We start from the raw sequence: 27,808 nt of genomic DNA, 5'->3' as shown, positions 1-27,808 counted from the left end.
AGTTTTCATCACATTTTAACTATGTGATCAACTACTACATTTAGGTATTTACTTAACAAATTTGGGATGTAGTTTTTAGATTATAATCCATATTTTCATTGTAATACTAAAATAATTTCTCATTTCCAAGAGCTTTTTTTGAAAGATTTCAAACTTAAAGTTTCATTCTTCCTTTCCTGTGTTTCAAAATAGATTAAAAACTCAACATACAAAAAACCTTACTTATTGTTAGAAATACAATGTACTTACCACAAATCTGGTTTCATGTTTCATAAGAGCAATAACATTAAAAAGGTTTTCGAGATTTATCGTGCGGAGCACTGCTTCATTCAGTCACATGTGTGGAAAGGGAAATCTCAGTCTGTCAGCAGCGTTTTGGATCAAATTTACACACGTGAAAAGTGTAAAATGCAGAACAATTTAGAAAAAAGAAATCTTATCTTTATAGAATGTAAAAAATACAATTGTGATCACAGAATTAGAAAAACTACATTGATTTGTCAAATATGATTAATAATATCTCCTAAAAGATAGTTTAAAACGTAGATAACAAGGTAAATTTACGTTCTGTATTTTAACTCGATCGGCCATTTTGGTTTATTTTTCTCGTATGCCGTAAAACAAAAGGTTGGTCTTGAACGGTCCAGAACTAAAAAAAGGAACGGTCCGGCCCGGACCGGACCCGTTGCGTTTTGTTTTGATTTTGTTTGTTATGTTTTTCATGGAACTATCTGAATGTCGATGGACAATTACGGATCGGACAGGACCGATAGAGACCGATAAAGACCGTTACAATACGGTCCGAATTTTAATGTTATCCAAATCGCTTGTGATGATACACATTTCGTATACTTATGTTTGCGTGAACCTATCCGGATATACTCCTAGGGTAATCAAAGAATTTCGCAGCGAAAATTCATGTTATTCATGACGTAATGTTTTTAATTGAAACACCCTAGTTTTTGCCAGTAGTGGCAAGTTTTGAACGACTTTCCTCTAGCTAAAGTTTGCCACTACTAGCTAAAACCGGGTTGTTTCCGTAGAAAACATTACGTCATGAATGTCATGAATTAGTAGTTACCGCAAGAATTAAAGAAAAAAACATCTACGAAGGAGGATGGATGTGATTCAGAGAAGTAGAGAAGAGAAGTGTATTTGGCGCCCAAGGGTACTACCCTTGCCGACCTACGGAAGTGTGCTGTTCAGATTCTAAAAATTGATTCTACATGAGAGTCCGTAAAGCTCATCCACATGTTTCTTAGTAATATTCCTAGGGTTTTCATTAATAGATTTTGATGCTTGAAAATTCAAAACTAGATAACAACTAAATTTTGAATTGTTTTCAGCCCTCCCTTGTCCCCCTCGTTTTGTTAAATACATTTTGAAAATATTCGAATTTCGGACCCTACCCCCTCCCCATAATTCGGAACCTTAGAAAGGACAGTCGAGTTGAGGTATACTCACGACAAAAGATCTTTTTAGTCCAAGACAGTCCATATCCTACCTTGGTGATGGAAACTATAGGATTAAAAAGAAAAGAAATGAAAAATAGAAAACCCATATAAACATTTATCCAAAACACAGACATCCTTAGATCTTTTTCATACTCAACAATAAAAAAAACAAAAAACAAAACAAACAAAAAAAGTATTGCGTGACAACATTCCAAAGAGAAGTGTATCCGAGGTTTTAAAACATTGATTTTACATTGTTATTAACGTTTATTGAAAGTAAATAGGGTCTTATTCGAAAAGGATACACATACAAAACATTTTTTTTCTTTCTGTGACTGACTTCTCTACAAACAAGGCAATCAAAACCAGGCGGACAAAATGGATTCTGAAACGCAATCAGATAGCAGTAGCAGTCATAACATTTCAGAAAGGAGGTTTGTACGATTCTAAAATTATTTTTATTTTGGGTCAATTCAAATATTAATTAAACTACCGCGTTATAGCTGGGAATGCTGGATTTTAAGTTTTTTTTCTCGAACTTAAACTACACGTTCTTTTATAGGGAACACCTTTATAAGGAACTTGAGGCTTAAAAAGGAATTATAAGAAACTAACCAGGCTAAAATAAGATTTCAAATCTAATAAACAGTAAAGGACTTTCTTTTCTAACTTTTTTAAATCGATAAAACTAGCAAAACACTAAAAAACACAAAAAATCTTTTAAAATGGGTGCATGTAAAACAAAAATAAGAACTAAAGTCTGTTGCAAAGAGAGGAAAATAAAGAACAAATTAAGGAACTGTGAGCCTCAGACTCTCTAAGAAAATGAGGAACTTCAGCCTCACCCCCACCACAAAGGTTCCTTATAAAAAAACGTGTATCATTATTGGCGATAGATCAAACTTTATAGTAAATTTATGAATACACCTGCATTCTCTGAGCCATAGACTGTATGTGGCTTATGGTCCCGGGGTCCCTTAGAGAGACTTTGAAAGGTGAGTTGTTTTTAGGAGAGTTTCTTGTAGAGTTTTCGGGTCGGTCCTGATGTTTGGGTTAAAGGGTCGAAAGTCGAAGGGCATCCTTCAAATATTGAGCCATTACAGTGACATAAATAGGGATTTTTCTGTTATCTGAAACCCTTAGGGGGATTAGATTTTCTGGTTCTTACGACCTTTAACAGGACTTTGAAGTTGAAAAATAGCACCTACAAAAGGGCCGCATATACACGTACCCCTCTGCTTGCCTAGGAACCCGTAGAAGCAAATTTATGACGAAAAATTACATTTTTAACTGAAATTTTCAGCGGCAGAAAAAGAACGGATACTTACTTTGCTGCGAGAAAATGATATCCAGTTCACTGAGATCAACGAAGTCGATTTTCAGACTGAGAACGTGGTTGAGAAATCCACATTGGTAAGGTCCGGGCCGTTTTGTGAATTATTTTTAAGGAAGTAGTAGGTTTTTAAAGCCTCGACTTAGGTCGCTGAATTAGGGTACAAGTAGGGCCGATTAATTCAAGACTCCAAAAGCCAAGGGATGCTAAAAAGGCCAATTTTGAAAATTTGCTCTCTCAATAAGCCAAAATTAGCTCTACTGTAGGGGAAGGGTATGAAATAACTAAATGCAATATGAAAATGCGCAATCTTGGGTTAAAGAAATATTTAAGGAAGATTACACGGAATTTTGATAAATTCTGAGGGTTTTCGTAAAGATTAATTTTCACTACATTAATATACCTAAAATAGTTGTAAAGTCTGCTGCTAAAAAAATTATTTCACACCAAATAAAATTAACTCTAGACATTTCGATTAATTATTTCATTTGCTTTTTCAGCCGACAGTTGAGGATGATGACGAACCAAACGTTGCTTTGTGCGAGATTCAACGACAAATCATTGCGTGACTGATGGACATCCACGTAAGACGGGTCGATTTTGCTAAATTTATAGGACGCTCCAAAGGAACGTTGTCAGATTTGTTAAATAAAACCCCAACAGCAACGAAAGATGGAAAACAAATATGGATAAAGATTGAAGATTTCTTGGAAAGTGAAAAGGAGCAGCATGATATGAGGGAGGTAGCTGTAAATTTTAAATGAACAATAAAAAAATAACCCTGTTTTCACCAACAACAGATGTTACTTGGTACGCGCAATGGAATATCATAGTCGAATTAAGTAGATGCTTGTTTTCTTAAATGTGCTAATTGAAGACACCCCCGTCTCCCAGCCCCGGTGGAACTTTTTCTATGTGAAGTGGGCATGGTTTTTGAGTGTAAATTTTTAAGAATTGAATTTTGAGTGGGGATGAAATAAAAGTCGATTTCCCAGTGGGGCTGAAATCCATTATGATTTTGTAAGAAGCTTCTCATGTCTCGTTTTCTCCTTTTAGCACCATCAGTGAAGAGAAAACGTTCTGGACAAGGCTCTGCAAAATTTTCGGAGGTGGAAAAGGCGATGATGGATGAGCAATTTATGAAGGAGGATGGCAAACCTCCATTAATCAAGAAAAAAGCTATGGCTGAAAATGGCAGGATGCAGAGTACAACAGGTAATGAAAATTTATATAATATCTAAAAGCGAAGTTTAAAGATTTCATTTTTGAATATATTTTTAAGAACTCTCTTCAAGGATATTACCGAATTCACCACACACAAAAACTCCTGGTTACCTCGTTTTATTTAATATAAAGTCTCTCGTGGTTGAATTTATCAGGCACCCCAAAGCAAGGTACATCTTAAACTCATAGACTGTAACTTATTTCTTTCAGGTCACAAATTGGATTTACAATTCGCGGAGGAAGGAGAACACCGGTGAAGGTGAGTACAAACGTGGTCAGTACGTCAACGAGGTGCAAAAAGAAAACCGATAAATTGTAATTGTTACTGACGAAGAAGAAGATTGATATACATTATTTACTAACATTTTCTATTTCGCTTTCCCAGCTTCTTTTTATCCCCGAGCCAATCTAGTCAAAATTATTAGGAGTTAAATTTGATTGTCTTGGTATATCAGCATTCCTTAGCTTTTTTATTTACATACATACACACACACTATGAGATGTTCTTGAAGTACCAATTACCGCGATCGATTATTTTCTCTTGATGCCGATTTACCGATCTAAAGCGAGGGCAATATCGATAACCTATTCGCCCATCCGTTATTTCCACCAGACTTGTGACTGGCATAGTGACTTTCCACGTGTTTAAGGGCCTACATAGAAAAAATGGTAGCCTAACTGTGCGGACGCATCGAAGCGAGCAGTGAAACTTCATCAAAATAAAAACTATAATATTTGCAACTTAAACATCTTTCAATCTATGGATATCCGTTCAATCCTTCATCATTAATACTTTTAATCATCGCAATTCACTGGTAATATTATCTCTTCAACTATTTGACTCACTATGGATAAACTTAAAGAAGATCTCACAGCAGTAATAACCTCTCAATGTCAACAGATAAATGAAAACATTGCTACCTTCAAAACATACGTTGGGAACGAATTATCAAAAATTAAACAGTCATTAGAGGACTTTGATAATCGTTTGGTGAATTATGAAGAAGTCATAGCAGAAAATGTCACCAAAATTAAGACTGCTGAAGAAGCAATAACATTGAACTCTACGAAAATTGATGAACTCTCGACAGCCCTTGATGACACCAAAAATCTGTTGCTTGATAGAATTACACTACTGGAGAAGGCCCTTGCTGCTCAAACCGACCGTAGAATGAGAAACACCCTCACATTTCGTGGTGTAATTGACAAAGAAACAGAAAACTACCAAAAAACACCAAAGGTTTTGGCAAACCTTATCTCCAAAATGGACGCAAATAATCGTCAAGGTGCACAATACGCTGACGTCCTTCATGCCATTGACCGTGCCCACCGCTCCAAACCGAACCCCCACCAACAAGCCCCAAATGATGCAAATATCGAAGCTACTGACCCCCGACCCATGCACGTGAAATTTACAAATTGGAAGGACGCTGAATATTTCAAGACTGTTGTGATCTCTTATAACAAGAAACTTTTGTCTCAAGGCAAAAAACCAAGCGTATTCGTTGACAATATGTTCAGTGACTATACTAATAAAAGGCGCAAACTTGCCTGGGAAGAACGGAAAGCACTAATAAACTCTGGGCTGAAAGCCCCAATGTTCATCAAATACCCAGCGACATTGATGGTTAAAAATAATGAAACTGGGAAATACCAGGAACATTCGGTCTTCAAGTCTTCTAGTTTTAATTTTTGTATATATATATATATGAGTTGCCTACCTTGATAATGCCAACTGCTCCTTAGTCCCCCCATGTATATATTTTTTTCTCTTTTATCTTTTTAGCTAAACTCCCCTGAGTTCTACAACCCTTTATATCTTGTGTGAAAAATCCTACTCTGCACTCTTTCTTCCTGCATCTCTAATCTCAAAATCTTATGCCTGTGAAATATCCCTGCAACTTTTGTCAAAGAGCAGTTGCCAAAAACCACAAAGGAATCCAATGTGACATTTGTGACCACTGGGTCCACATCAAATGCAACAACACCACCAATGGTGAGTATCTTTACCTTCAAAACAATAATGATGTCAGCTGGTGCTGCCAGAAATGCACTTTGTCAAGTATACCCTTCTCGACAACGTCCAGAGACTCCATCGAGCTGCTGAACCAAGGTATGAGATCACTTTTTATCGAAAACTTTAATCCAAACAGTAACCCCAATGTGGAGTTCTTCAGAGACATTAAAGAACGCCTCAGTGAGGAATTTGTTGAAGATGACATTGATACCGATCCTTCTGAGTGTCCCTATAGCTCCATCTCTGATCTCAACAAAAAATATCACTCAAATAAAAGTACCAATTTCAGTGTCCTGCATCTTAATATAAATTCTCTGAAACTTCATCATTCTGAGCTTGATATCTTACTCAAAAACTGTAATATCAAATTTGATGTAATTGGCATATCTGAAACTGGCCTTAACAACACTAATAATAACAAAAACACCTATCTTGAGGGTTACCATAATCCTGAAGATACATTTTCTTCACGTTCCAAAGGAGGTACAAGGCTTTATGTCTCTGAAGATCTCAACCACATTCCACGAAAAGATCTTTTCATAAACAAGAAAGGACTTATTGAATCTACATGTGTATAAATCCTGAACAAAAACAAACCTAACATCATTGCCATGTGCATCTATAAGCATCCTGATATGAATTTGACTGAATTTAATATCCTCTATGAGGAGTTCCTTGACAAAATACGAAGAGAAAAAAAAAACCTTTTCATTCTTGGTGATTTCAACATCGACTTACTAAAAACATCAACCCATGCTGATTCTGATACATTTCTCAATAACAATCTCTCCTCTTGCATTAGACCTCTCATCACCAGGCCAACAAGAATAACATCTCACTCTAAAACATTAATTGATAATATCTTTACAAATAATATTCAAGATAACATCACCTCTGGTAACCTAATTTGCTCGATTTCAGATCACCTCCCTCAATATGCTATTGTGAATGACATCAAAAGCGAGAGTCAACCATCAACATCTAAACAAAAACGAATTACCTGTAAAAACTACAAAAAATTCAACTTACAAACGTTCCTCAATGACTTGAACAATGTAAACTGGGATCACTTGTATAATAATCAATCAGCTGATGAAAAATTTGAAAATTTTATAAAAGCTGTGAATATTCTGATTGATAAAAACACACCAACTGAAAACAAAAAAATTTACTTCAAAAAATCTCATAAACCCTGGATCACTCAAGGTGTTCTTAAATCAATCATTACCAGAAAAAATCTTGCCAGAAAATATATGAACACTAAAGATCAGGAGCTCAAACGCATACGATTTGCTCAATTCAAAACCTACAAAAACCAACTAACAAAATACATCCGAATCCTTGAGGCAAATCACCATAAAAACTATTTCTCATGTTTCAAATCTAACATTCAAAAAACTTGGCAGGGCATCAGAGATATAATTGGCAGCAAATCAAAACAAGGTTTACCAAAAGTTCTCATCCACGATAATAAACAACACGAAGGTGACAGTAAATTAGCAGATATCTTTAACAACTTTTATGCTGACATTGCTGAAAAAACTAAGTCTAAAATCATCCCAACTGACAAAAATTTTGATGATTATCTCACAAACCCAAATCCAACTTCCTTTGAGTTTGCTCCCCCATCAGTTGATGACATTGTTGAAATAATTAATCAATTATCTGACAGTAAATCAGTCGGTCCAAACAGCATCCACAACCCAAATTCTCAAACTTATTGCTCCAAATATTGGATTCGTCCTTTCTGAAAGAATCAATGAGTGCATCATCAATCTTGGTATCTTCCCTGAATGTTTAAAAAAAGCCACAGTGACCCCAGTCCACAAGAAAGATTCAAAGCTTAATGTCGAAAACTATAGACCAATATCACTACTTTCTAATATCAGTAAGATCTTTGAAAAAATTCTCCATGAACAAGTCTACACTTTTTTCGAATCTCAAGACATTCTCTTTAAAAATCAATTTGGATTTCGCAAAAACCATAACACTTCACATGCCATCATAGCCCTCACAGAGGAAATTAGATCAGCTCTAGATGACAATGAATTCTCAGTAGGTATCTTTATTCATCTCCAAAAAGCTTTTGATACAGTAGGACATGACATACTTATTAAAAAACTTGATCATTATGGGGTCAGAGATCGCTCACTTTTGCTTTTCAAATCCTATCTTTCAAATCGTGAACAATGTACCAATGAGAGAGGCACCCTTTCTGCTTACAAAATCATTAAACATGGAGTTCCCTAAGGATCCATCCTTGGCCCATTACTTTTTCTTATTTATATTAATGATCTGAACAAGGCAATCACGAAATCAAAAACTTTTCATTTTGCTGACGAAACAGGGCTTCTTTGCCGGAATAAATCATTAAAAAAACTTAACTGTATGGTCAATCAAGACCTTGCTGAAGTCTCTAAATGGCTCAGAGCAAACGAAATCAGCCTCAACACGAAGAAAACTGAGATTATTATCTTTCGAAGAAAGGGCAAACAAATAAACAAAAGTCTCAATTTCAGATTAAGCGGGCAGAAACTAAAATTATCAAGAAAAGTTAAGTATCTTGGGATTATCATTGATGATTACCTTCTTTGGGATGACCAAATGAATGAATTATGTAAACAATTATCAAAAGCAGTCGGTATCTTGAGTAAAATGAGATATTTTCTTAGCTATAAAACTCTTCTGAATTTATATTATGCACTCTTTGAATCTCATCTAAACTATTGCATGCAGACACTTGGCTTCATCAAACGTGATTATATCAACAGAATATCCTCATTACAAAACAAGGCCCTTAGATACATACACTAGCCGTCACCCGGCGTCGCACCCGCCGAGTAGAGTGTTGTTGAACACATCAAAAGCCCTTTGGATGCATAATTGGCATTCATAATTTCCAAAAAAATCAAAAAGAAAAAAAGTCATCATGCCAGGAAATTGCTTAAAAAAACTTTCGATTGAGGCGAAAATATAAAAATGTAGTGTTTCCGGAAAACAGCCGGATGAAAAATAATAATTTTATTTCCCGGCCGCAGACACAGGAAAAAATTAGCAGATCACAAGTTTGTGAAACGTCGTTTCCGGCCCTTAAAAATCGGATTTTCAAAAATTAGTTTGTGAAATAAAGTTTGGGATATTGTGAACATTGGGTTTTATTATTTCACATTGAGACTTTCTTTTCACAAGGTCATCGTAAATTTGATTTTCACAATGACAAAATTAATTTTCACAAGCTTAAGAAAAATAGGTTGTAAAATTCAATTTCACAAGTTTGTTAATTGTATATATCATAACTTGGGATATTGACAATCACAATGTAAAATAGTATTGGTAATAACCATTCTGATACCAAGTTTGGTAAAGTCAATTTCCGACCCCAAAAACATTTTCTTTGGTCTGATTTGGGATTTTGCAAATCCTGGGTATGTTTTATTCTTTGCTAAGGCAAATTTGTGAATTTAGTATTTGCAATGTAAAAATTGTTTTCACAAGTTTCAAAAGTAAGCTTGTTAAATTCCATTTCACAAGGTTGAGTTAATTGTGGTTACCATAGATTGGGATGTTGAGAATAACAATACAAACTAGCACAAATTCACTAATTGATACCAAATTCGGAAAAACTCGTTTCCGTATCTCTCCTATCGTCTAATTTGGGAGTTTGTTAATCCCAAATGTTTTACGAACTTATAATGACTTTTACAATGAAAAAATATACATATGTACAATGAAGAAAAATGATAAAAAATGAAGAAATAAGCTTATGAATTAAGTCCTTTCAATCTAAAAAATTGGTTTTCGCAAGGCTGAAAAATAGGCTGGTGAACTTGCATTTCACATATGAACAAATAAGCAGATCACAAGGTTGTGAAACGTCGTTTTTGGCACTTAAAAATCGGTTAACACATATGTACTAGGTTTCACAGGGCTAAAAAATAGGCTTGTAATCTTGAATTTCACAAAGTTTGCATAAACTATGTTAATAGGTTGGGATATTAAAAATCGCGATGTAAAACCAGACAGAAGCAGAACCATTATTCAGGCACGAAGTTATCTTCTTATGTTCTATTTTGTAGCGTTACCTGGAAAAGAACTAATCAATTTAACCTCGCCTTAGATGATTTATAAATTAATAAAAAATAAATAAGACCAATCGTGATATGATTCAATAGACAAAATCATTCATTCAAGCACGGACGAATTTAGCTTTTTCGATGGCACTCGAACTTCATTAATATACTAAGCAAATCGAATGGCGTGAAATGGTTTAAGTGCAGTTTTGATTTGGAGTCAGACTATGAAATAACATTGCTTTTTGATATGGTAAATACAGTTAACCTGTATTGAAATGTGTTTTTTGACACCGAAGCATTACGTCATTACTCCAAAGAATAATGAACAGCATTAGGATCTGGCGGAAGGTATTCCGTCGGGAACCGTAAAGACAGCCATCAACGAACACGGAGCCCAGCTGAATTTCAACCTGCTCCATGAAGGTTGACCGTAAATATTTAACCAACCGAGGGCAAGTGAAGTTAAAAACTTGCTTAGTGACTTGCTGTGAAGGAAAAGTACGGCCAACCCCCACCTCACACGTGTCTTGTTTTTCGTCACGTCCAAGCGTTTACCCGTCAGTTTTCAAGTATACTTGGCTAACAAATCCTAATTTAATTAAACTCGGTTTAAGAGGTGCTGACCAAAAGTAGCCTTCAGCTATTATGAAAATTCCCTCGAAATTAACAATAAATTATAAGTACATCGACTGTAATTGATAGTCGTAATATCCATAATCACAAGAACAAATTAATATGACTAAGGCCGACTAAAGTCATAGTTCAAGTGACTCAATATCGATCATTGAATTTTAGCCAAAATCTCTACGATAAAGAGGGATATTACGGCTATCCAAAATTTTGATACACAAAAAATGTTAAAACCATCCACAAAACATAATGAAACTCCGAGAAAAAAACCATTCTAATAGAACTTTTCATAAATTATGCCACGAAAATCACTTGCCTCGTATTCAAACAAGTACCATGGTGATTTTGTCCTCGAGACATGAAATGATTCTTTTATGAATAGGAAGTGGTTTTAATAAAATCCGCTGGGAGTTAATCACCATGGCAATAATTTCAAAACGAGGCAAATGATGTCCGTGACGTCATTTAAAAAAAGGGCTATTCAAACAGACGTTTGCATTTTAAAAATTAGAAATCGCATGACATATACTAACATTATTAATAAAAAGGATAAACTATGTCACAAAAGATATACTTATACACAATATTTAACCCTATTTTACAAATATGTACCTAAACGTAGACTGTCATCGCTGAGCTAGTCGCGAGTCTATGCATGCATGTCTTGAGTAGGAAGGCCGGCTGTAGCGATGTAAGACAACACCCAGTTTTGAATCGACCGCTAAGTTGTAAGCGATAAAAAGATTTTTTTGAACAGTAGTTCTCATCCAGTTATGATCTAGAAAAAGCAAAACTAGACGTCTCGATCGTTCAAACCCTCACTGGTCTATTAATTAAGAAAGAGTGAAATGGTTTCAGTACAATTATGATTTGGGGTCAGACTTTGAAATAAGATTGTTTTTGATATGGTAAATACAGTTAACCTGTATTGAAATGTGTTTTTTGACACCGAAGCATTACGTCATTACTCCAAAGAATAATGAACAACATTAGGATCTGGCGGAAGGTATTCCGTCGGGAACCGTAAAGACAGCCATCAACGAACACGGAGCCCAGCTGAATTTCAACCTGCTCCATGAAGGTTGACCGTAAATATTTAACCAACCGAGGGCAAGTGAAGTTTAAAACTTGCTTAGTGACTTGCTGTGAAGGAAAAGTACGGCCAACCCCCACCTCACACGTGTCTTGTTTTTCGTCACGTCCAAGCGTTTACCCGTCAGTTTTCAAGTATACTTGGCTAACAAATCCTAATTTAATTAAACTCGGTTTAAGAGGTGCTGACCAAAAGTAGCCTTCAGCTATTATGAAAATTCCCTCGAAATTAACAATAAATTATAAGTACAAACATCGACTGTAATTGATAGTCGTAATATCCATAATCACAAGAACAAATTAATATGACTAAGGCCGACTAAAGTCATAGTTCAAGTGACTCAATATCGATCATTGAATTTTAGCCAAAATCTCTACGATAAAGAGGGATATTACGGCTATCCAAAATTTTAAAACAATGACTAAAACCATCCACAACTTATCACGAAACAAAAAGATTAAACGATGACAGTTGATGACATAGATGTTCTTATAAATATAAGTATATAAAAAACTTATAAAACTTCATAGTTAAATTCGAAACTGGGTCTATCAAAGTCTGAAAACAACATGTAAGCATTCAATGTATAAACAATTACTTTCCGAAGAACATCATTTGCTAATTTAATATCTTCCTGTCCGGTCGGCTGGACGGTTTTGATCTCTCGCACTCTTAAATCATCAAACTCGAATTTTTCAACTCTGATCAGCTTTACCGAAGCGTGTTCGTTTTTAACAAAAATGAATTCCTTTATCTTTCCAATGATACCATCCCGAAACATGATGAAACAGCCAATTTTGAGGTGAGATTGTTGTGTACTTAGGTAACAGGACCTGAACCATTGATATACTGCGAAAACTCCAATATCGAGAAAATCTAATGTTTCCTGGAGAGCTTGATCGACTATTTTGACGTTGGTTACTGAAGTTGAGCCAATGAAAACCACCACTGGATTGTTATCTCCATTACAGCATAACATTTTGGCACCTTCCAAACTGGATACAATCTGTAAAATATGATGATAGTTTTACTTTTAATAGGACAAACTTTCGCGGGGATTAGATTTCGCGAAAGGCACTATTTGGTGGCAATATTTCCACGATTTTGTGGCTTTTACTGCCAAATCATGTTGTTGAAATACACATTATTAACGCTTCTTTGATGCATAACCATTCAAATAGTATCTATCTGACATATTTTGAGTTTTGTTTTGAAATATTTCGCGGAAGAGGTCCCATCCAAATTTCCATTGGGAAATCCGCGAAATTTAATTCCCGCAAAAGTTTATCCATTAAAGTAAGTATGTACTTTGAAGAGCTTTTCACGAGAGTCTACAATTTTACCATCCCGGATACAACAATTTACACAACTAGTTTTTATTATATCTCTCTGGTTCGAGTAAAGGACGAACTGAACTTACCTCGTTGACTCGATCGGTTTTGTGAGTGATGCGTCGGTTTTTCTTTTCTATAGCCAGTATCTCACGCTTTATTTCTTGCTTAGCATACGATGCCTCGATATTTTTAAAATTTGTTGGAATATCTTTGTACCTGAGGAAGTAATTTTTGAAATTTTTAATAGCTTTTAAACGCTAACAGTATAAAACAGATATTGCCAAAAACATCTTGGATAGAAATGCTTATCTTTAGAACGGGATCACTTACCGCTTCACAACTCGCTCAGGACCCCAACACCATGTATTGTCGCAATGACCAAAGCGTTCCAGGTTTTCCCCAATGTGAAGCGAATTATGTGCTGTGATAACGCACTGTTCTTTTCCGATCTCTTCTTCAAGAAAGATTAACCTCCGCCAACATATCTTGTTCAGGGTTTCGACCTCATGTCTTTTGAGCCCTGCTCTGTGATGGAACAGCAATTCAACGATACGCGCAGTCAGCCACACCAAATGGTATTCTACGGCATCTAAATTCGAATCAGCAAGGACGAGTTCTGCCACAGGATAAGAAAATGTTTTCCACTCTTCTGCAGTCCAGGATGAATGTTTAATTGGATTTTTTGGGCAGTGTCCGTCCAGCATTTCTATAATGAAAAAAAAAGTGATCGATAGATATTGTTATGATATCTTGAAAGAACTTAGAAGGTTAATGAGTGGGAGTCCATTAGCTCCTATTTAAGAGAAGTAGTTTTAATTTTGAAATTTTTTTTGGCTCACCAAAATGAACTCTGCCTATTCGTGTTAAATTGGAAAATAGCGCAATCATTCGCCAAAATTTCTTCTTAAAGGTCTTTCTGTAAATTTAACGGAAAATAATATATACGATCTTATTACAGTCCAAAAGTAAACTTACCCGAAGTGAAAGGAAATTCTTGCAACTTTGATTGGAAATGACCTAGGTCAAAGGACTCATTTTGAAAAATACGTTTGTACAACTTTCTGCATAGATTTAGGGCCACGAGATGCATTACATCGTGGACAAGATCTTGTAAGACATTGAACCCATATAAGCAATTCAACCTTGTCAAAACGCTCAGCCCGGTATAGCCTGTCTCTTTGGCACGACGAAGTTTTGCATAAACGGAAGGTTGTTGTTCTATCTCTTCCATGGTATTGATTTCAATTTCATAATTCCTTTTCTCCCAGCGATTCGTGAAGTAATGGCGATTGTTGATGTAATATTTGGTTGAACCATCATTTACTGATTCTCCTGAGCAAGAAATATAAACAATAACAATTTTAAGCTTTCATTTTGGAGGAATGAAAATTTGTTCTCCCAAAAATTTATCTTATAAAAGCAGATAAAAGTACTACCTAATGACTAATAATCAAGAGTAATTCTGAAACCTTAATTAAAATACCAGAGAAAGATCAAGAGAGAAAGATCCAAATCAAAAACTAGGATGGCTTCATCAAAACAACCTGACACCAGAAACTTCAATTTGTAGCAGGTAGCCTAGGAACATTCACAATGAATGGAAGGGCGATGTATCTGTGTATGCCTGTTACTTTTTTTGAATTGGCTCTAAAAAGTTGTACTCTCATTAACTTTTTATACAAGGAAAAGCAAATCAGCTAATCCCAAAGCCTAGAAACATCATAACCCTACAAACAGCAACATGCAGGGCTGGACCCTTAGAAACTGGGTTGCTTATAAAAAAAATGTAGGAGTTTATATTTTGAAAGGTCAAACCAATACAGTAAAATAGCTTAGAGATTACCTTTACATTTGTCAACACGGCAACCGTAAGTGCCTTTACACGAGAACTTTCCAATTTGACATTGAGCCGGATAATCACCTATCCAGCAGATGAGCATACACCTGATTTTTGCTTTTCCAGCCTTCAAATCACCAACATCGATGGGGTATTGAACTTCTACACCTAAACAAAGGAAAAAGACATCAGTATAGATATAACAGCTCTAGAGCTACTCAATTTCCTCTTGGCTGTCTGTAAATATAGATAATATTTTACCCTCAAGGACATATCAAGAGATAAGTTTATTTTGGAGGAGGCATGGTGGCCTTATTTTTGTGCTTTCAGGTAAACAACCCTCTTAAGTAGGAAAACTCCAAAAGTTGCACCAAATTACAAAATGAAGGACCCCCACCAGATTTATTGTCTTGACAAAAGTTTGACACCAATTTAATTCCTTACAAATAAAGTTTGGAACACATAACATGATTAAGAGTGAGAAAAGCAATGCGGCAGGCAAACGTTTTACAAAGTTATGATGAAAAAGATAAAAGAATGAAATCGCAGGCAAAAAATTTACAATTTACCTTGTTATTTTTTCAACAAGGATACTTAAAATATTTATAGAAAACCCAAAGCATTTGGACAATACCCACTCTCAAATGGCTTTCAACACCCTGTGAACTTTTTCTCAACTTCATACCTTCATTGAATAATTCCACTAACTCATCAACTAAAGGTTCCAGAAATGGATCCAATGCATTTGGTTCTTTGTTTGGCATAGAATGTTCCGGAACAAAAGTTGAGGTGTAAACATACTCATTTTGACACCGATAACGTTTTTCCATGTTGGCAACTGAAATCTCGATTGAGCCTAAGGGACGAAGAATAATGTGGCTTTTGCTATAATAGCACAAATCGCATGTTGGCCAACTGCCAATTAAGTAGTGATACTAGCTGAATGCCTTTCAAAAGCACTTTTTTGTTCTCAATAAAATAAATTAGAATCAATAATACTTGCTAATTAGGTGAAAATACACTCACCAGTAGAACGCGAAGTACCCCTTCCAAAATTTGGGCTCCATCCATCCCAGTGACCGATAAATCCTAGATTCCTTGGATCGCCAGATGCAAATTTCGGTTGGATTGTTTGCCTGTGATCACAGTGGTAGCAATCTACATTGACCTCAGTTTCATCGTCACTTTGAATCCCAATATCCATTAGATTGATAAAGTTCTGACAATTTGAGCACATGTGTGGTAAAGGCCATCTGGAATTAGGATCCCAGAACCATTGTAATTGTTTAAAACGATAACCATCCCAAATTTCATCTATGGGATACGTCACACCATCTTTTCCAAGCCATGCATCCTTGTTTTGCCAGTGACCAAGCATTTTGTGTGTGGTATCATTGGACAAAAACCATCTTTTCATTTTGTCCTTTATTGGCAAATAATATCTATTGACCGTTGGCAAAGTGTCACATTCTGGACATGTTCCTTCTGCACCAACAACGTAGATATGTATTGGATGATTTTCCTTGCTGTAACATATTCTATGGTGAAAAGGATTGAAGTAAAGACCTTCACCTTTCAACAATGAGATGGCGGTTGTGTGGCTTGATGGCCAGTTATCTATATTTGAGAAATTACTGATCAGGTCTCCAACAAATTGCATTAGCTCTTCCCCGGGGGGGGGGGGTACTACCCTTGTCGACCGACGGGGGTGCTCCGCTGAGGTTCGAAAAATGGACCCTACGTGGGACTCGAAATTTGCGAAAAAAGTGACCCTGAATGGGACTGAAATTCCAAAATTTTCTCAAATTTTCCATTTTTTCCCTAAATTTTCCAAAAAAAGGCACCCTACGAGGGACTGATTTTTCCATTTTGGTGTTTTTGCGACCCTACCTGGGACTCGTGGAGGTTAGAAAAGGTACCCTGACCAGCGGAGCATCCCCGTAACCCATCTTGCCCTAGTACCCCCCCCGGGAGCTCTTCTGTCATTTTAACAGATGCATTCATATCAGATGCCAACATAAGTGTTCGCAACAAGTTTGGAATCACTAATTCGTTTCTGAAAAGAAATAATAATTTTTCTCATATAGACAGAATATTGCAGCTTTTGCAAACTTAGGACTTTCCTTCAAAGTACTATTATAATAGAGAGAGATCAATTCAAGAAAAACAAAACCTTTGACTTTATTATAATCTGAAACTTTGGAACAGATACAAAACCAGCCAAAAAGTTTAAATTTCTACACTCAAAATCTATGAAGTCAAAATGGTATCATGATAAGCCAAAGGTCTATAAAACTCCTGTTCATTACGGTGCTGACTCCTTCATACGGGTGAAAGAAGATTTTTTGTTATTCAATCCGTGCGGGTGAAAATTCTTTATATCGGTTAGGGTCAGGGTTGGAGTGCATTTCTCTTTCCATAATTTCTCATAGAGCTGTTCCCTTGATCTCCCGACTTTGACTTTGCTTTACTAAAGCACTAAAAAGCGCCAGCTATAAGATTGACCCCCATTAAATTTTCCCACTATTTTGTGAGCATTCGCCTGGGTTTCCTCAAATAATTCATAACATGCATTCTGATTTGTTGGAGAAAACGAAAAGGGTTTTCGCCTGTGAATCACACGTTTATTGGGTGAGATAAACTTTGTTTCAGATTCTGACGCGCTGCTACAGGAAATATTCGATAAAGTCAAAGGTATCATAGTATCCTCCCTCCCCCCTCTATAAAGGGGGGCGTCTGATTCAATCTGATTTTGGCACCCCATTTTTTAGTTATGGGGGGGAAATAAAGAGGGGGGAAACCATAAATATTGGAAATTTTGATCAGGGAGCTTTACTGATCTCAAGGTAATCTTGTAAAAAACCTATTTAAGCAATAAAATCAGCAATTCTTACTTGAACCAAACCAACTTTTCAATAAAACTTTATTTTCAAGCAGTTTCAAGGCTATATTTTCAAGCTTTCCAAAACTTTACAACTCGATTTAAGGTATTTTCATGTTTATAACCATATGGGGGAACTGCAAAATCGTTAAATAACTGGGCGCAAAAGCTAAAAAGGGAGGGGAACCGAAAAATTTTAAAATATGGTGGGGAATAAAATTGAAGGGGAAATGCAAAGTTCTGTCGTTTGGAAATCAAATGCCCAATCCACTGAGCCACGTATTCATGCCAGAATAATGTTTCTGAGGCCAAAAAAAAAGTAGTCTTGTTTCCGGAAATCGGCCGGGTGAACTTTTTTTTGGAAAAAAATATATCTCACCCGGCCGCAAATAGAAAAAAACTTTTCCATTTTACGATTTTACGATCCATTTAACGATTTTATTCAAAGATTTATAAGGAGTTTATTTTCCATTTTACGATTTTACGATCCATTTAACGAGTTGTCCAATAGTTGTGAATAGAATTACCTTAGAGTACAGCTTCTTCTTAAAATTTCGTTTTTTCAAGTAAAGAGACATCGAACCTGGATTATTTTTTCGTACACGTCAATTAGAGTTTTTCTAGGAAAATTGAAAAAAAAAAAAATTTTCCGGCCGCCCGGGTGAGATTTTTTTCGTCACCCGCATTTCCGGAAACGAAACTACTTTTTTTTTTGGCCTGACGGCTATTTATATTGTACAAACTGCGGACAAGACTATATCAGGGATAGAATTCAACCAACCAAAATTTGTCATTCAATTCCCGAGACAGCCCTTCGATTTTTAAGGCCTTGTTTATACGCTAAAGTAAAAACAATTACGCACATGTAAATGGGTCATTGTTTGAGGTCCGGCAAAATTTCCGGGAGATAGCCTATCCGGTAGTGCGCGGATCTAGGTGGGTTCCGCCTCCCCCGTAGATCTTTTTCTTGGTAAGTTGATCTTCAAATTAGTTTTCAAGGTTGGCTTGGCTCAAATTTTTTCATCTATGGCTCAAATTTTAGGCAATTTCTCAAGGTTTTTGAAAATGTTAATTTCATTAAAAAGCGCCGGGTTATCTTTTCATGAATCCCTTTTTAGAAGTTTTGCGGTGCATTTTTTTGCTTGAGAGTCAAGTAAACGATATAGCACTTTCGCAGCATTAATCTTTGATACGTATTTTGGCGGGACGCTAGTGTGGCTAACTGTATGAGAGTTTGATATAATGGGCCATTCCAGAAAAAAAAAATTACCCCCTAATGGATGACATCAATTTTTGAAATAAATTTTGGCACGGAATTCCAGGCAAACTTTATAGAGAAGTATCGGAATTCCATGAATTTTACTTAATTTTGCATTAAAGTATTGGAATTCCATGATTTTTTTAGGTTACAGTAACGGAATTCCACGGTTTTGATAGGTATTTTGTAAATTTGTTACGGAAATTCCGGACTTTCTTGAAAGCAATTTGCTACGGAAATTCCATGTCGTCCATTGGGGGGTAAAGAATAAAAACTGGAATGGCCCAATTGATTACATTTTTGATTGAACTTCAATTGTTTGATTTGTTCAAAAAGTTTGATTGATCAGGTCTGATTCATTTAAACTTTTTATACACTGTGGGTGTGGCGACGGCACAAGAAGGTAAAGTAAATATGGAAAACAGAAAAAGCACAATAACCCGTGAAAAATTAAATTTTACCTGTTAGCATTTTGTTCCGCAATTCCGTTGATATTCCCATCTCTATTCTCCTCAGCACTCTCATCGTGTGATTGATCAGTAGTATCAGCAACATTGTCACTGTCATCATCAGTATCATCATCATCATGTTCTCCCCTCCTCAGCAGACTATCTGAACTTTCAGTAACATCTTGATCTTGTTGTTCATCAATAAAATTTCCTGACTGGTTGATACTATTGCTAACATTGCTGCTACAGTGACCAGGGACAGATTGCATGCTTGCCTCACTCTCTTGTACTTGTTGTAATTCATTTCTATTGCTTTCCCCGAACAGTTCCTCAAATTCTTTATGATGTCTTATTTCAGTAGCAGGATTGACAGCTTTGTTTCTGCATATTGAACAAGGACAGTGTACATGTGCTTTATCCGATTCAGCACAATAACATTTAGCAATTTGAAGTCTATTCCAATTCATAGTGTACTGACTGTGGTATGCTCGTAAAACGAAAATAAACTTGAAACGTGAAACTTTTGGTTGATTCTTTTTTTTTTCGATTTTCATCTGTTTCTGGTTGTCAAAAATTAAAAAAAGCGCGCTTTTAGTGTGTGTTTACAAAATGTAAAAGAAACAATTTACTGACCAGTATAATCTTTATCATTGTTATCATTTATTTTTTATTATGGCTCTAAAATCTCAAAAATAAATATTTTGAATTGTTTATAACATTTATTTTTTCCATAAAAACAAGTATGTCTTCAAATAATACAAAACATTTTAGTAAATTTAAAGTCTGGAGATTATTAAATTCGTGCATGCGCTTTAGCCGACATATTTCCTGGTCAGACGGACATTATAAAATCGAGATGAATTCCCTCGGATAAAATGACATATCCGTGTGTCCATGCTTACCCAGTTTTTGAGATTGTTTTCTTACGGTTGCGAAGCACGTGCATAATTCTTTTACAACGCGCACTAGATCAAGAACAGTCATACATAGAAAATAATTTTCGATATAAAGATATTTAAAATGGAACCTGGATTGGAAGACTTTACTAAAGACGAACTGGCAACCTTCCTACGAAGAACATTTCCAGCTGATCTTGCTGATAAAATTATAAGTATGTCGTGATAATTTTTAACCTGAAAAATCTTTTTGTTCTCTTTTATTTTGATGAATTGTTGAAGTGCTTAAGAAGTTCTTTTCCTCTGAAAATTATGTGGTTGTCCAGAAGGTCCCTAAATTTTTTTTGGCTCATTCTTTCAACCACCTCTTATTATTCAAACTCTGCAGGCTTCTCACAGATTGTATCTAAGCCAGGTAGAGGCTAGTCATTACTTTGTTGAATCATAGATAATACCGTAACTTGGTCTTCTGATGTCGACATCTATCTCTCTTCTAATCCTGACACCACTTCTTTGGAAATAGGAATAGTAGAAAAGTCGGAATTGCTCATGGAAACTATATTTCATTAGGGGGCAATCAAAAATATCTTCATTTAATGTCACCGCGGTGTGGGTCTAAAAAGTGAGTTAGTCGGTCGTAAAAATTTTTGCGTTTTCTTACCTCCATCATCCATTTTTGGAGTGTATTCTCAAGGGAAACTGCCAGCCAGCCAACCGCGTGTTATGGGTGATTTCAAATTATGACCTTTGAACACTGTGACCTCAGACCCAAAATAACGCATGTAATAATAAATAAAGTCAAAATGCTGCGAATGCGCTAGAAAATCGCTCGCAAAAAATTGGTAATAATAAATTTTTGAACAAAGGAAACATCATTGACAGAAAAAGTTAGACGAATTTACCAACTCAATTTTCGAGAATCGGTCGGATGACATGAAACAAGATATTTGTGATTGCTGCCTTACTTAGAGACCAGAGAGGAAAAAATTTTTTGTCTATTAGTGATTCTGACTTTACTATTATTTCTATCTCTAAAACTGAGTGTTGGAATTAGAAGAGGAATGTTGACATAAGACCAACTTATGGTACTAGACTATCCCACTTGATATGTATATAATTAGTTTAATCTTTTTGCAATAAATGACTGGATATTGATAGAGATAAACATAATGGATAGGTAATCAAGACTATTCTAATATCTTAAGTATCGATTGATCACTGTTAGTCTTTTCATCGCTTAGCTATAAATTGTGATCAATCAATCATCTTAGAGTCAATTGAATAATCAATCAATTTGGTAGGCAATCAAGCCTCTCACTTGATTATTGATTGTCAATCGATTACCAGAATCAATTGATATCATTTATCAAGTGGGAGAGTCTGAGTATGCTTATAAAAAAATGTATATATTTCGTTACCAGGTCACGAATTGGATGGAAAGCTATTTGGAACGCTAATCAGAACGCCAGACCAATACTTTCTGCTGTCATCTATGGAGTTTACAATAAAGGAGGTCCTACAATTTCAGACAGTCTATCCAATAACAAAAAATCACAATGACACTCCCACCAGAAAATCTATAAAGGCATCAACACCAATGACAAATAGACTTCTGAAACGACAGAAAAACCTTCAGTAAGTCTCTCCTATTTACAATGTATTTGATTTGGCAGCAGTTTGCCAAGCAATAGCTTCTCCTTTTATTTGCATCTCTGAAGTAGTTGACAAAATCAGACATGGTATGTCATCCACTCAATCATGATATTGTTTCTGCAAGGCTTTCATATAACTCCTTTTACTTGGAATATGAGTTGCTATTAGTTTGGAAATATTAAAGTTCACACTAACTAGAGAGTTTCATTAAACAAAAGATTGAGTAAGTTTATCTATGTCAAATTTTGTGGCTGTAGAATGGCAACTTTTCATTTTAACAAAACCAACTAATATTTTGCTAGGAGTTAATTCAAATTTTCTAGGACATGTATTTTTATTCCTCACACCAGGCAAAAGCAACTACGTGCTGAGGTCAAACGAAAATGGTCTGATGATAGACTGCCAGCATCATTTGCAGATAAAGAAAACAAAGAAGAACTTGATGCTTTTGTTGATTGGTTGCATGGTGAATCAACAACATCTTTGAGGATGCTTGAACACATGGGAAAGAACAAGATCAGAAGTTCCATCCTGACCATTGTTCATGAAAGAAGAAGAAACATAAAAGAAATGAGAAAATCAGGATCACAGGTAAAGAATCTTTTGAAACTTTTTCAATTATTATATTTTTGAGTCAGTTTTTATTAGCACTTGTAACCCTTTCGTAGCAAATTCTCAAACTTCCTTAGTATGAATTCCCATTTCACAACATTTATTAGTATAAAATTCCAAATCCCTAAAATTGAATTCAATGTTCTTTTTATTAAACTTAATAGAATCAAGTAGCAGCTGAACAAGTGCGCAGGCAGTTGGATATGAATGAGGATGAGAGAGAAAATCAAAAAGATAAATTACCTCAAGCTACCTGTGCAAATAAACGAAAGGTAATAGAAGTGTTTGGTTAATTTTTTGTTCATCTTCTAAATCCTCTCCCTTGATCTACTAATTGTAGGGAGGGGCTTTTTGAGAAGGTAAAATGGCTAATACAGATAATTGTGGTAATTATAATTTCTGTTTTCAAAAGTTGGTTGGGAGTGGGATGTCAAATAAAAAGAATGCAATTTTGAAATTGAAAAACTTGTTCTGTTAACTTTTGTTTAGACCTGCAGTCCACACGTGTCACCTGTCAAAAGAAAGTGCAGTCAAAGAAAGCTCACTCCAAAAAAGCCAAAAAAGGTACAGTAAGCAGGAATAGGCTTTGTCAAGAATATATACATATCATTATTAATAGTTTGACTGTGATGACTATTTATTTTGAATATGCTGCAAAAGTGCTTTGTGGTTTGGCTCTCAATTTGATAAGGGAGTGCTGACAGATCTTATTATGGAAGTACACTTTTCAACTTAACTTAAAGATGATCAGTTAAAATATTATTTTTGATTTTATCAGACATTGGCCATTTTCAACCCACAAATAGTGAAAACAATTCGACACAAATTTCAATCAGAAAGCCAAAATCAGGTAAATATTAGGATTTTCCTTTTGCACCCCCCCCCCCCCCCCAGAGCGAATCCCCCAGCAGAAAGGGGAGGAGGAAACCATGAGAATGTAGGGAAATTAGGGTGAAGTACTGTAATGTCACTGAATTTTTGTTTACTGCTAAAGCTTAAGTCAAGTGTACCAGAATTACCCATATTTGTCTAAAATATTTTAACATGTTTAAAAAATGTTTTATTGTGTGAGTAATTCCCATTTGCAATTTTTCTATAATACTTCAAGTTATTTCCTGATAAACTCATTTCTTTCATTCAGATATTGGATACCGTATCAGTTTCCCAGACAAGTCCAGTGTTGTTCCCCGAGGTAAATGATATCAAAAATTACTTGTTTCCTTGAGAAAACGTTTTGCTTTTTTGAGCTCGTCTGAAATATTCAGTTGCCAAACAATTTTTTCTTCAACAGCACCAAAAAAAATTTTTTCGACCTTGTATACCTTATGAAACAATTGGGTGTATCTTTTGCCAAAAAACTTACTGAGTAAAAACCTGGTGATTATTTGTCGACTGGTTTTCGACAGTTTAATTGAATAAAACTAAATGCAAGCCTCAATTTTTACTAGTTTCTTGTTTTTACAAATTCCAACTTTTTTTAGGTTAGAGAAGAGATTGACGATGATCCAACAAAGTCCCTTTCGGATGTTAGTGTGGCATCGAACAAGGTACAAACTTTCTTTCTTAATTGTTAATTAGGACAAAATTGGCTTTTGGTTAACATTTAATCAATCGATTTAGTTTATTGATGACATTTAGTTAATTGATTTACTTGATTTGAATTTTCGTCAAATGTTCATTGTATTTCTTGTTTTAGAGTACCTGTTATTCACCAAGTTCGCCAGAGTACTCTCTTCAGCATGAAACTCAAGATACCCAGGCTGTGTCACGCGTGCATGCGTCGGCAAATGAAGTTGTCAGGCAATTCAAGCTTGATGGTGAGCTCTTTTAAATAGTTTTTAACCCATCACAGTACACTAGAAGCTCTTTCGCATTCGAAAGATAGCTAAATGGGGATGATGAAAGAGTTTGAAGTTTGAGCTTTTCATTGACTTCTTTTTCCTTTCCATCTTGGTATAAAGTGTCTAAATATAACTTTTGATAGAATCTGATTTAGATACCACGTTTGTGCCCGTTGAAAACGTAATTCAGGACTGGAATATTTTCTAGAATAAAATAAATTAATGAAGACGAAAAACAAAGATCAACTTGACATTTAATTTGTTTTCTACAGATATTTCGAGACATGAACATTTGATTCTGGCTCGTCTAACCCTTGGAAAGTTTAATCGTGACAAAATAAAGGAGAAATGCGAGAAATATGATATACCCGTCCCGGCCCGAGAGAAAAAGGTTACAGACGAGTGTGTGGAATTTGCCAAAGGAATGTTGAGAGCAAAGAAATTGACCATCTTGAACAGACCAGTGGAAACGGTAGATGATATCTTCATACCCGTCTACGAGTAAGTTTGACTAAATAATTGATACTCACTCGGAAATGGTTATGAAGATATCGTCTTACCTCAATGAACTCTTTTCTCGTTTTTCCGTCAAAAAAAAGAAACTTGTCGATACTAGGTTTTGAACTCGTTTCGGGTTATTTGACTAAAACATAATTCAAATTCAAATTCTGCTTCATTTTAAATTGAGAAACAAAATTTTTGACCGCGAAAATTAGTTTTAGTAAGGTACAAGGTGAATGTTTTTAAACGATAGTTGTATTTCATAACGTTATTAATATTTTATTTATTTTTTTTCTTTAAAATTTCTTAACGATATTTTTATCTTTTTTATTTTGTTATGTATTTTTCTTTTAAAAAAAACGATATTTGTAAATTTCTTAACGTTATTCATATTTTCTTTATTTTATATTTTTCTTTAAAAAAAAACGATATTTGTAAATTTCTTAACGTTATAGTAGAGGGAATTTTGTAAAATCGCTCGACTGTTTTGTTAGAAGCACTTGTTATACATTTTTGGAAAGCTAAGGGGTAGGGGAATCGAAATTACTATGTTTCCAATTTTTTTTCGGACACTTTGGTGTGATTTTCGGACAAATAAGACGGTCTCAGGCAAAAATCATAGGGTTAAAAATTAATGAAAATTTTAGCTCGAGAAAACGGAGACCTGTTGTATATTTTTGGAAAGCTCTCAAAAAATTAGGATTAGAGATATATTGCAAGTATAGGTGATTTCAGTACCTAACTCGAGATATTGAGCTTCAAAAAGCGCAAAAACTGGGCAAAATAGCTGTTTCTGGCTGAAAAACACAGTTTTCAAGGGTTAATATCTCGAGTTAGGTACAGAAATCACCTATACTTGCAATATATCTCTAATCTTAATTTTTTGAGAGCTTTCCAAAAATATACAACAGGTCTCTGTTTTCTTGAGCTAAAATTTTCATTAATTTTTAACCCTATGATTTTTGCCTGAGACCGTCATATTTGTCCGAAAATCACACCAAACTGTCCGACAAAAAATTGGAAACATAATAATTTCGATTCCCCTACCCCTTAGCTTTCCAAAAATGTATAACAAGTGCTTCTAACAAAACAGTCAAGCGATTCCAAAAAATGGAACAAAATTCCCCCTACTATTATTCATATTTTCTTTATTTTATATTTTTCTTTTTAAAAAACGATATTTGTAAATTTATTAACGTTATTTATATTTTCTTTATTTTATATTTTTCTTTTTAAAAAACGATATTTGTAAATTTCTTAACGTTATTTATATTTTCTTTATTTTATATTTTTCTTTTTAAAAAACGATATTTGTAAATTTCTTAACGTTATTTATATTTTCTTTAAAAAAAAGATATTTGTAAATTTCTTCGTTATTCCTTAGCAATGTAGATTTTGTAACATTGTCATCTATTTAAACAAGTTAGAAAATATTACATGTTGTAAATTCATTCCTGCAGTCTCACGTGATTTGTAATTTTTTGTCCATTCTTAGACCATTCCTTAATTTGAGTAATTTCTACATCGTGTAGTGCTACTTCTCAAAGTTCGGGAAATGAAGAATCCAGCTCCTTTTTCGAGCATTCCTTAATTTGTAAATTTCGAAGACAAGTTTGGATATACTTATTTCTTCATTGTGTAGTGCTACTTCTCAAAGTTCGGGAAACGAAGAAATCCAGCTCCGTTTTCGAGCATTCCTTAATTTGTAAATTTCGAAGACAAGTTTGGATATACTTATTTCTTCATTGTGTAGTGCTACTCTCAAAGTTCGGGAAATGAAGAATCCAGCTCCGTTTTCGAGCATTCCTTAATTTGTAAATTTCGAAGACAAGTTTGGATATACTTATTTCTTCATTGTGTAGTGCTACTCTCAAAGTTCGGGAAAACGAAGAAAGAAGAAATCAGCTCCGTTTTCGAGCATTCCTTAATTTGTAAATTTCGAAGACAAGTTTGGATATATTTATTTCTTCATTGTGTAATGCTACTTCTCAAAGTTCGGGAAACGAAGAAATCAGCTCCGTTTTTTAGCATTCCTTAATTTGTAAATTTTGAAGACAAGTTTGGTTAAACTTATTTCTTCATTGTGTAGTGCTACTTCTCAAAGTTCGGGAAATGAAGAATCCAGTTCCTTTTTCGAGCATTCCTTTGTTCTAAACAGTTTCAGGACATAATTTCGAATTTGGATAAACGTATTTTTTCAAAGGGAAGATGTGTTTCACAATGCTAGCAACACGTCTTGAAATGTAAATCATTTTTGGCTTTATTCATTTTTGGATTGTGAAAATTTGAATCCCAAGTTACGGAAATTGACATTTTTGACCCGAGTATCCGAACATCCGCATCCAGATTTAAAGTTTGTGATATTGCATTTGACAACCTTGTGAAGAGTTGCAGGATCCCAACCTTGTGATTAGTTTGGGAAACCTGCCTATTCACAAACCTGGAAATGATGTTTCACAAACTTAGGATCTGTTAATTTTTTCCTGTGAGACTATGGGTTCATCTATATAGTTCATCATAAAAAAAAGTAAAGTTGGAGCATTCAAGCTATCAAAGTAGTTTTAAACGCACGTGGAAGAAAATGTCCAAATTCACAACCAAAAGTTTTCCACGTTTTAAACGCACTTGGAAGAAAATGTCCAAATTCACAACCAAAAGTTTTCCACGTTTTAAACGCATGTGGAAGAAAATGTCAAGTTTCCGACAAAAGTGAAAGTTTTCC

General features: G+C 35.0%; 2 protein-coding genes across 2 annotated transcripts; one reads left to right on the top strand and one right to left on the bottom strand.

Annotated features, from left to right (window-relative positions):
* Window positions 1-9,630: 9,630 nt before the first annotated feature.
* LOC136822408 (uncharacterized) lies at window positions 9,631-20,148 on the bottom strand. The gene is made up of 8 exons (XM_067078663.1): window positions 19,596-20,148; window positions 16,022-16,533; window positions 15,681-15,851; window positions 15,002-15,163; window positions 14,134-14,490; window positions 13,489-13,864; window positions 13,245-13,374; window positions 9,631-12,830 (listed from the first exon to the last, which is right to left on the bottom strand). The coding sequence occupies exons 1-8, from the start codon at window positions 20,135-20,137 to the stop codon at window positions 12,339-12,341; spliced, it is 2,742 nt and encodes a 913-aa protein (XP_066934764.1). The 5' UTR covers window positions 20,138-20,148; the 3' UTR covers window positions 9,631-12,338.
* A 352-nt stretch (window positions 20,149-20,500) lies between these two features.
* Window positions 20,501-25,533, top strand: LOC136822415 (uncharacterized). The gene is made up of 10 exons (XM_067078670.1): window positions 20,501-20,694; window positions 21,901-22,114; window positions 22,483-22,723; window positions 22,909-23,016; window positions 23,234-23,308; window positions 23,523-23,594; window positions 23,886-23,936; window positions 24,226-24,291; window positions 24,441-24,561; window positions 24,858-25,533. Exons 1-10 carry the CDS (start codon window positions 20,604-20,606, stop codon window positions 25,088-25,090), a joined length of 1,272 nt encoding a protein of 423 aa, XP_066934771.1. The 5' UTR covers window positions 20,501-20,603; the 3' UTR covers window positions 25,091-25,533.
* The last annotated feature ends 2,275 nt before the right edge of the window (window positions 25,534-27,808 follow it).

This window comes from Clytia hemisphaerica, unplaced genomic scaffold, assembly GCF_902728285.1.
Source record: "Clytia hemisphaerica strain Z4C2 unplaced genomic scaffold, Clytia hemisphaerica genome assembly, whole genome shotgun sequence".
NCBI classification, from domain to species: domain Eukaryota; kingdom Metazoa; phylum Cnidaria; class Hydrozoa; order Leptothecata; family Clytiidae; genus Clytia; species Clytia hemisphaerica.
Note: the sequence above shows the minus strand (reverse complement) of the source record. Positions and strands in the feature narration are given on the sequence as shown.